This window comes from Physcomitrium patens, chromosome 10 (genome assembly GCF_059467195.1).
Source record: "Physcomitrium patens ecotype Gransden chromosome 10, ASM5946719v1, whole genome shotgun sequence".
Classification (NCBI taxonomy): Eukaryota; Viridiplantae; Streptophyta; class Bryopsida; order Funariales; family Funariaceae; genus Physcomitrium; species Physcomitrium patens.
The window spans coordinates 5,283,821-5,294,463 of record NC_143419.1 but is presented as its reverse complement, the minus strand read 5'-3'; the positions used below and the strand labels follow the sequence as shown (position 1 = coordinate 5,294,463).

The window sequence follows — 10,643 nt, the reverse complement described above, 5'->3', positions numbered from 1 at the left end:
TCAAATTAATTTTTTGAATAATAATTTACAATTGAAATTATGCATATCATTAAATAAGCCTTCAAAAAATTCTCTATATATATGTACACACACACACACATGTATACATGTATGTTTATAACTAAATAATTGTGTTTAATATTTATTATATATTGTTTTTCATATTTTAAAATGACAGATTCTCTTTGAATTTAAATAAATAAATAAATAATGATTATAATATAGGAGAAATGATAATATTTAAAAATAATTTAAAAAATAAAATGTACAAGTAATTATTTAACAAAGACTCCATTAGAACAAACTGCAACGTTTTAAAGTGGATGGAAGTTTGAAAAGACGGTAACCACGAAGCAACATAGCATCCGGCATTCGTAAGGCGGCGTCCGGAGGACGGCGTGATAACGACGCGGACGACCCAGGGCCTTCACCGCTCGCGGCCTCGCGCCGTGGAGGCTACTCGCGCTCGCAATGACGAGGCCTTGCATCTCACGGACCCAGCAATTCCCCTCACCTGCTGTTTATTTGCACTCGCACTCAATTCTTCTCTCCATAAATAACCCCGCGGTGGCGCGAGACGTCGGTTTTGATAGCATATTCGGTCAGTTCAAACTCTCGGTGCAGGAGAATGAGTTGCACTGCGAGAGGTTGAACTTGGAGATGATGCAGGAGGAGGTGATGCAGGAGTGAGATTAAAGTGAGGAGTTGATGGATGCGCGAAGAGGTTGTGCTTAGAAGCGCTGGAGATCATGAGGATCGCTTATAGCTTCGTGTGGACCTGGCTGCTGCTGTTGTTCTTGTTAAAGTCTTTTGAAGGAATTGTTGTCGCCAGTGCAATTGACACACCCAGTATCAACCCTTTTCAAGGTACATTGGCGAGAGGAAGTTGAGAGATTCTGTTTCATTTTATCGAATTGTCACTGTGGTTTGGAGATCTTGGTTTGTGTTGAGAGAGAGAGCGAGAGCGGTTGTCAGAATTCGTGTTCGAGAGAATTTTGATTTTTGCTGGGGCTTGAATTTGGTGGGAAGGTTTTTATGGATTTGAGCGTACTGATCAGAGCATAGTTCTTTGTAGCCGATCTTGAATCTTGCCTGGGTTTTTTGAATTTTGTAGTGGCGAAAAGGGTTTAGGGGCGATGGTGGGGCTCACGGGAAGCTTAATTTGGAATGTAGTTTGGGATTTTCGTCTTTGAATGGATCGGTTAATTGGTCTTCATGGTAGGACTCACATGGTTTTCAGGAGGACAAAAATAGGCTGTTAATTACAATTGTTGGTGTGTTGTATGGCAGATGTCTCGGTGGGTCAGTCTCTCACGCTACGTCCCTTGGTCGACGGCGTTTTTGTGGAAACATCACCAGGAGTGAAACCAGGGGGTCTTGTGGCGTGCATGCGAGTTCGAATTCAAGGCATTCCTCGGTTTTCAAATGTTAAAAAAATTTCCGTCATTACTCGAGTCAAGGTGCAATATGCAACTGATTCTTTGTACTGGCCTGCCGTTCCCAAGGTCGAGGTCTGCTTGCATCGGTGAGTAAAATGCTTGTTCTACGCTAAAGTTTAGCCTAATAGTTATGGAATTATGATTTGGTGGAAAAAACTCTATAATTTTAGACTCTTGCGTCAGCGTGTGACGGTATGATTGCTCTTGTATCCAAAACGGATTACATCTTTATCAAGGACATCATACTCATTCAATGCGGCATTCTTCTGGTGAGGTTTACGTAATATCGCAGGAGAGATTGTGCTTTACCACTGTGATTCTTTTTCTCGCTGCTGTTTTTGTTCAGTCTCACAGCGTGCGACCAGTAACTCTTGCTACAGCTGCAAAATATACATATGATCCATTTTTTACAGGAATGGTTCAATGGAAGTGGCGCAGTGCTCCCAGAAGAGTTGGCGATCTCTTGAGAATGGATTTTGGTCTGGGCCTACGTCTCCTTTTCTGACCAACTATGTTGATATTCGAACGAGTGAATCATTTTCGGACGTTGCTATCAGTATATCCGCTGAAGAAGGTGCAGTTGATTGATATTTCCCTCATGCCCCTGTATTCTTGACTATTTATGCTCGATTTTGTAGCCGCGTCTTGTCTCTCTTTATGACCAAGTATTTTTCAAGAATAAGTATCTTTTAAACTGTGTATTAGTGTCATTGGAATTATTCGTCGCCATCAGTACTATCTAATATTTTATTTCCTACGATAGATTTCCAAGGCCAGTCTGGTGGATTTCGCTTAATTTTCAGGAAGTTGATCGGAGAGTGGTGCTTTAGCATTTCGTTACGACTAACTGTCATTTTATGTGTGCAGAGAGCCAGGGTTTCCGAATTGCTTTTCTTCTTTTGGGGATGCTGTTCCTGTTTATAGCTCCCGTAGTGAGTGATTGGGTGCCGTTTTACTACAGTAGTGCCATGACCTTGGGGGTGTTCTTAGTGATAATCATACTGTTGTATCAGGTACAGTGCTGAAAACCGGTGTGCCCTTTCTTACTTATTGACTCTCCCGTATTGTGTAATATAGGACCCTACCTTGAGGTGAACTGGTTTTTTAAGCTTCAGCAGATTGGCGAGTTTTGCAAATTTTTTGATGATTCTGCCAAGGCGAGTTGATGATAATAATGAATGTTAATTGGATTTTGAATTTTTCCGTGCTTATCTGATACTCAGTGGCTTACTTTGACGTATTTGTTGTTCAGATCTTGTTGTGTATTTATCTCTGTTTTGGAACGATTGCTAGTTAACATGAGATTTAATGTGTGGTTTTTTCAGGGGATGAAGCTGCTACCAACTGGACGAAAAAGCTCACTCTGGCTTCTAGTTTATAGTACTTTGGTATTCTTCTGTACATTAATCTGTTGTTTTAGCTATATTTTTTACATTATTACATGTGGTATAGTACAATGATCTTTTGGAACAATGGACTAAAGAATCTGTTGCTTGCATTTCTCAGCTAGGGTTGGGTTCTGCAGTCGTACATTATTTTGGTGGACTCGTTAGTACTTTTCTGAAGGATCTTGGACTTGGTGATGATATGTTCAACCCTGTAAGTCCTACAACCTCTTATTACGTGTCTGAAACGCGTCTCAAGTTTTTCTCCGTCGTATAGATCTCTTTGCCCAGGTGCTGACATTTGGAAATGTGCTGTCCCCCATCCTGTATGGATTTCTGGATATTCCATCACACGCAATTCATTTCGGTTAGTTGTATTGAAATATAACATGGGAAGTTCGATAACGACTAATAGTAGGAGAAACCTGGATTTCTGTTTATGAATAGCTATTTGCTGCCGATTTCATCATCAAACTTCATGTTGTTTTCTGCGTTATGATTTATCTGATTTATGCTTTGTGTTTTTTCTGGCGGGCAGGTGGCGGTGTTCTTAGGGCTTGGTGTTCTCCTGATTGGTGCCTGGCTTGGGTTTTGGGGAGTACGGAAGTTTGTCCTTGCAGAGGATGGAAGTGTTGATTTTGGTGTAGCCAATTTTGTGAAATGGGCAATTCGCCTAATCGGTTGTACAATGCTTCTCCAGGTATTAATTTACTCAGTTCACTGAAAGGAGTACAGTTATTAATCCAGCTAATATGATATCCTTCTGTAGTAATTATCATAATCTTTTCATGTAGATATTAAGTGGAACAAATCATTCCACTGCACAGATATACATGTTTCATGCATCATCCCCCCCCAATAAATACCCCAATAAACATCAATTTATTGTTTCATATTAATATTAGGCATTGGCTGTCACCATTGCACGCCCATGGTCATCTTGTGCGATGTCGTGTGGTCCGTGATTTATTTCGCTGACACATATTGTTGTATATGGCAGGCTTCCTATGACGTCACCTTTTCGGTTTTGGCACTTGCACTTGGATCAGCAGTTGTGTGGCTTATGGGGAAGCTCGACCTACAGAACTTCGAAGTTTCGGAGTCTATTAAACATCAGTGGATGGAGTGAGTACGATGTCTCTGCACTTTCTTCATACCTTGGTTCATTATTGAAGGATTCAGTATTGACTAATCTGCCGTTGCATAGGTACTGGAATTCAAGAGGAGTTCTTGCCTGGATAGAAGAAATACTACACGAATTCCGGTTCAAGTAAGTTTCTTACACCATTTCTTACCAATGTCAGCTGAAGTGCATATATCATGTGATTAACTTCAGCATTAGTTGAGCTTTTTCATGAGCAATATCTACTGTTGTTAGACTATGCTGGCATGGTGGTGGCCACTGCGCTGATGTTCCAGCTAAAAGCTACAGGAGTGTTAACCAAACACCCTTGGTTTCTTCAGCAGAACAATTTTAAGATGTGGGCGATTTTTCAGCAATCTAGTAGATTCTTCAGCAATCTAGTAGATTCTTTGGTTGTGAAGCACCAGACTTCATTTAACAAAAGAATCTGGGTCTAATTCCTTCCTGATGAAAGAGGTGAAGCGGTTTGAAATTTCTAACGTGTTGGGAAGTTTTTGTAACTAATTTCTTGTGTTTGGAGGATAGGTCACTTCGGAACGCCTCCCGGCCCTCTTTGACGCGAGGTGCCATCAAGAAGCCATTCACTAGAACTCAGGCAAATTCTCTGCAGAATCTCCCTGGTAAGGAGGCTCTGACTAGGTGGGAGCAAGTCAATGCATTGTCAAGAAGACACTTAAAAGGTAATACGCATGTAACTATATCTGGAATGACACAGTATTGTCCATAATTTTCATCGCCAAACGTTTAAGATTAGAATAATGCAGTAGAGAACGATTTTACTTCTTGTGCTGTAGTTTTGCGTTCGGAACATTTTATTCTGTTTTTATATCACAATTGTTAGTATTCTTTTGTCAAGATTGTTTCACTGATGAATGCAGCACCTGCAGCAGATCTGGCATCTCCATCTCCACCTCGTCGGAAAGAATTTCCATCCACGTTTCACAAGACCCCAGATCGTACCCCATTGAGCAGCACCGAGTACAAAGCTACGGACATCACTGAAGAGGCAGTTGGTGAACTGGTCAGATCCAAAGATTTCCAACTGTGGTGGGCTACGAATGTTGTCAGCAATGACCGTGTTTCCATTGCTCCCAATGAACACAGGGAGGAGAGACCAGAACACGAGGTTGAGGCTACAGCATATTTGCCCCAAGATAAAATTCTCTTGAGCAGGAATCCTGATTATTTAAGAAGGTATCAAGGCCCCACTTAATTAATTTTTTTGTACATAGTATTATACTGGAGTCATTCCTAGCCCCACGGAAGAGTGGTGATGCAGTGACCTGTAGCTTTTTGTTCATTTTTGCTCAGACGATACAGTTTCATTTCTGGCTTCCTTTTTGATAAGCTAGGAGTTTTTACAATATTTTCAGTTTATAGCATGGATCAGTCTCAAGGTTCCTTCACACACCTTTTCCAGTTTATGATTCAGGTTAGGATTTGTCATTTTTGTAATTGCTACATCAATCAATCTAAGCATTGACAGTTTTAGAATTTATAGATAAACCACTTGATAAAGGTTTAAAAAATTTGGTGGTTGGATTGAAGAAAGGTTAGAAAATTGATGGAGACATTAAAATCAGGTTGGAATTTATTCTTTCGCAAATTAATTTTATTGGAAAATGATATCATGGTTCTGAGTTCTTGATTTTGCTAGAGTTGTATGATTATGGTCAAAAGATATATGCAATATTAATTGTGTAAAATCAATATAAAAGTGTTGACAAAAGTTTGCAGCATATTAATCTAGGGCTTTAAAGTAATTCTAACAATGTAAATGGATTATAAATATCAAAGCTACCTATTTATATAATTTTTTACAATTTAATTTTATTTATTTTATTTGATTTTATTTTTTGACTTGGTGCATACTCATTGGTCAAAATTGTCACTCCTTTAGCTCATTTGAAATAATTTATATGTATATATATAAATTATTTTTTGATATCCACATAAAGGATATTGTAACTTGGACCTTTTAACACCAAAGATTTAAGGTGCACTCCTACTAATAAAAAAAATTAATTAAAATAGAAAAAATATTCTAATTATATTCTAATATTCTATGTTTCAAAAGAACATTTTGTGACCTAATGGCTTACATACCAACCAAAGCAATATAATATTTTTTTTAATCTAAGTGAAGATTAATAAAGTGTTTTTTAGTTCTTTTATTATACAAGGACCCAAATAAGTAAAAAAAAATTTATCTTTACAATTTGTTTGTTAAAACAATTTTGAACATTTTTTTTCATCACGTGTTAGAATATTTTTAAAACTTTTATGGAAAAAAAATAAATTTCTATAATAATAATATTTTTTATTTTTTATTTTTTTAAAAAAAATCTTTTGCAAGTTGAACCTTGTAGGGTGAATAATAGTATGTCCATTACTATTTTTCTAATAGAATATAAAACGATAAGTACATAGGATTCAATCATAGTACATAGTACAGATTACTTTTTAAAAAAAGAGATCAGGCCCGTTTTAAAAATTGATCTATACTCTAAACCGCATTATTCAAATACATCGTTTTATTTATTTTATTTTATTTTACTTGACCAATGTATATATCAAACACACCTTCAAATTTTCAAATTTTTTTTAAAAAATAAAATATGATAATTTTCTAAAACCTAAATAAATTTTTAAATTTTTTTAAAAATATAAGTTTGAGAGACATACAAAAAAAAAAAAAAAAAAAAAAAAAAAAAAACTCAAGTGCAACCTAAGGTGGACTCTTTTACGCTTTGATATGAGCCTTGGACGACTTCATGTAGTTTTCAACGTAGCGTTCCGTTTTCGTCCACTTATCGTCTCGAGGAAATGTTTTCGTCGAATTGGGCGACGAAGAAACGGGGGCCCTCCTCTGCAAAACAAGGGGGAGGTACTCTCCGCTTTACGGAGCCTCGTCTCCCAGCGCATCGCATTGCTCGCTCGTTAATCTTTGCTTGCTGGAGTGGGATTACAAAGAGCTCTTTGTAATCAGACTTGGAAAGCAGTAGAGCCGCTGTTTGTTGGCTGGTTTCCAATCTGTTTTTGCGGAGTTATGAAGTGTCAATTGCACTGAAAGTAGTTTCATAGCTCTTCGGTTGTAAGCCCTAAGCGTCGGTGGAGGGTGGTGGTGAAGCAGGATTTAGGGATGGAGGAGAGAGTGGCAACGCAGGATCCCAAGCTAGTGCTGGCGCACAAGCTATTTCTTCTGCGCTCGTCGGATGTTGAGGACATTGAGAAGGCGTCGTTGAAGGATGAGGTCATGACGATCATCAAGTCCGACAACATGGCGGGTTTGTACCAGTCTTGCTCTCAGGAGCTTGGCTGGGAGCTCGATCAGACGCTGCTGGATTCGATTAACAGTAGCAACGCCAACGAGCTGAAGACTCTCGATGATAAGATTGCGGATGCGGAAGAAAATCTCGGCGAGAGCGAGGTGCGGGAGGCGCTCTTGGCGAAGGCGCTTTTCTACATCCGCATTGGCGATAAGGAGAATTCGTTGGAGCAGTTGAAGGTGACGGAAGCGAAGACGGTGGCTGTGGGGCAGAAGATGGACCTCGTGTTTCATACCCTTCGCCTTGGTTTCTTTCACCTTGACTTTAACCTAATTTCACGCAACATCGATAAGGCGAAGAGTTTATTTGCTGATGGCGGTGATTGGGAGCGGAAGAATAGATTGAAGGTTTACGAGGGGCTGTATTGCTTGGCAACACGGAACTTCAAGCAAGCAGCTACTCTGTTCTTAGACTCAATTTCGACCTTCACTACTTACGAGCTTTTCTCTTATGACATCTTCATCTTCTACTCTGTCCTGACCAGCATCATCTCGCTAGACCGTGTTGCATTGCGGCAGAAAGTGGTGGATGCTCCAGAGATACTTTCTATCATAGGGAAGATTAACCATCTTTCGGACTTTCTGAATGCCCTCTACGAATGTCGTTATCAGACCATGTTTGTGGCATTTGCGGGACTGACTGAGCAAATCAGACTTGACCGCTACTTGCTACCGCATTTTAGGTTCTACATGCGTGAAGTTCGATCTGTAGCTTACACACAGTTTCTTGAATCCTACAAGAGCGTCACCATGGAGGCCATGGCGAAGGCTTTTGGTGTGAGCGTGAATTTTCTGGACTTGGAACTATCAAGGTTTATTGCTGCCGGGAGTTTGAACTGCAAGATTGACAAAGTGGCTGGCGTCCTTGAAACCAATCGACCCGATGCGAAGAACGCTCTGTATCAGTCTACAATCAAGCAGGGAGATCTCTTGCTGAATCGCATACAGAAGTTGTCCAGAGTCATTGACTTGTAAATCATTGAAAGATATGACAGGCAACCACCTTTCTTCCGTGAGATAAGCATAGGTGAGGGACTAGAGGCTAGTAGGAATCATTCAGTCATCATTACGCAATGCTTCAATTTTGATGCTTCTCCTCAAGATTGTAGGTATTCATATTCCATGGTTATCGTCCAGTTATTCAAAATTGCATTAAACTGGAGCTGGTTGTATCCGGTTTGGATGCCCATAGCCCTGCTTGGATTGTGGAATGGGGTTCGGTGTTATTTATCTCAGTTTGTAAGACGTGAGCCAGCCAATGATGTGCGTGAAAGCTTGAAATTTTTCGTATTCATATGCACCAGAAATTTGTGAATAATTTGTCAAAGTTTCGCCGCTTTTTTGGGTACTCTTCTCTTTTATCTTGCTTGGTGTATGTATAAAATATACAGATTGGTAAATTCTCTGATGTTGTTGCTTTGTCTATTTAAAGCAAAGAATCTGTATTGAAGCTGTAGGAGGCTTGCATTGCATAAGTGCGCATAAATCATGGATAGATGTTAGGCTTCTGTTACCGATAGTAGCAGTGATTGTATGGAGATGTTTACGATTGGTCGGGTTTGTACCCACCTCGCGTTAGCCCCAAGAGTATCTGCTTGCTTCCAAAAGCAATGTCATGGACTCTGTTTTTGGATCAATCTTCCGTTCACTTCTTAGGCGCTGCCAGGATAGATGCGTCGAATTCTAGTCTGGGAAGAGGAGAGAGATTGATTAGCTTGAAAGCCTTCGGAAATTTTTCTAGATTGTGGTGCTTTTAGTCTTTCACTACCATTAGAATAACAATTAGGCCTCGAAACTGTTTCTTGGAGCGATTGGAGTATGGTAATCCTGACCCTGTACTTAAGCAGTGCGAATGGAGGTAACGTAGTGGTGATAGCCTGCAGAACTATTGTAGAAGTTTGTGTTAATGAAGATGCAAGGAAGTTAGCTTTTCTGCTTTGTTGTGGAAATTCTGTTATGTATTTCCTGCTGTTGTGGACGATGTTCATACAGATCAGTGTAGGTCTTTCTTTCCCAGCTTTCAAATTTGTCATGAGCAGCTTGAATTTTCCCCCTCTAACTTTGAAACTCCTCGTATAATTTTTCAGTGTGAATTGTAACTCGAGAACTTTTGAATTGACAGATTTGTTGGTGGTCTTGTTGAATGTACGTGACTTAAATTTTTCCAGTTTGAAATATTTCGAAGCTGGTAGTGATGGTCTGAGTGAGTACGTAGATGAGACAGGACAGGAAATAGCTGAGACTTCTTTTCATGAAAAAGAGACTGCCATGTGGTGCTTTAAGTCTTTCACTACCATGATGAATTAAATTATATCAAATGGAATAAACCACATAATGTCAGGCTAGGTGATACCCTAGAACATCAACTGAGACTGGTATAGGATGATCATGTCTTGTATCAGGATCAATTGTAAGGCAATGAACCCTCTATAAGTGATAGCATGAACTGATATATTGCAGATATCTGTTAGGCATGAACACGTGTCCATGGTGTCTGGTATGATACTTATTGGTAAATGTTTATCAATATATTGTGAAACAGCATTAATTTTGTTCCAGTATGATGGAAATTGGTTTTCTCAAGAAGATTCCATAGATTCCAAGTGAAAAGCCAAAGAATCATGTTAGTTTTTTGTGAATTTTAGATATATTCAGATGTGTTGGAAATATATCATGTCTGGAATATCAAACTTCAACCCATAACTATTGATGTACATACTAGGTAGGTGGTATTGCTTCAGTAGTTTAACTTTTAAATAATTGTGATAACTTTCTTTCTTCTGATGTGGTGGTTAGGTTCATGCATGGACTTCTCTTGATGATTTTGACATGCATTCTTTTTCTTTCTTTTAAAAGTTGAAACTGTCTAGGAATTTTTCTCTGTTTATTTATTTAAAAAATAAATAAAAGGATGTGAGGATTTGGTTTCTAAATAACTGACACATTGTGTCAATCATTTTTCTGAATTTAATTATGGATTTGTTTTGAAAGTCTGGCCAATGAATTTTAAAATCTCCAAATACAACATGCTTTTTGCAGCATTGGGACTTGTACAAACTCTCCTTCAGTTGTCCTATCCACTCACTGCATAAGCACATGGTTTTCTTTTGTGTTGTACATATCATTCCTGAACCCCAAAAAAACATACTTCTTACAAAATTCACATCAACATCTTTGAAGAGCATACACACCTTGCATGTGATCAAAACATTTGAATCTGCATTATTATTTCATTCACACCATTCACATCATCACATCATCCACAAGGTTTTGCATATTATGCAGTGATTATGGAAATGGACAAACACAAACTCAGAACAACCACAAATTCCTTCACAAAGACACAC

General features: G+C 38.9%; 2 protein-coding genes across 6 annotated transcripts; both read left to right on the top strand.

Moving 5' to 3' along the window:
- Positions 1-514: 514 nt before the first annotated feature.
- Positions 515-5,474, top strand: LOC112287426 (uncharacterized). Of its 5 annotated transcripts, none has more exons than XM_090253549.1 (11): positions 515-867; positions 1,291-1,525; positions 1,853-2,013; positions 2,517-2,596; positions 2,765-2,827; positions 2,946-3,038; positions 3,363-3,524; positions 3,825-3,949; positions 4,032-4,094; positions 4,494-4,648; positions 4,859-5,474. In XM_090253549.1, exons 1-11 carry the CDS (start codon positions 750-752, stop codon positions 5,179-5,181), a joined length of 1,578 nt encoding a protein of 525 aa, XP_090109675.1. In that variant the 5' UTR covers positions 515-749; the 3' UTR covers positions 5,182-5,474. The 5 variants fall into 5 exon arrangements, with proteins under 5 accessions (XP_090109675.1, XP_024386150.1, XP_024386149.1 ...); XM_024530382.3 differs by having other exon boundaries at positions 600-867; positions 4,847-5,474; XM_024530381.3 differs by lacking the exon at positions 2,517-2,596 and adding an exon at positions 2,307-2,452 and having other exon boundaries at positions 600-867.
- Positions 5,475-6,866: 1,392 nt separating this feature from the next.
- LOC112287939 (26S proteasome non-ATPase regulatory subunit 6 homolog) lies at positions 6,867-8,539 on the top strand. The gene has a single exon (XM_024531593.3). The coding sequence runs from the start codon at positions 7,111-7,113 to the stop codon at positions 8,269-8,271; it is 1,161 nt and encodes a 386-aa protein (XP_024387361.1). The 5' UTR covers positions 6,867-7,110; the 3' UTR covers positions 8,272-8,539.
- The last annotated feature ends 2,104 nt before the right edge of the window (positions 8,540-10,643 follow it).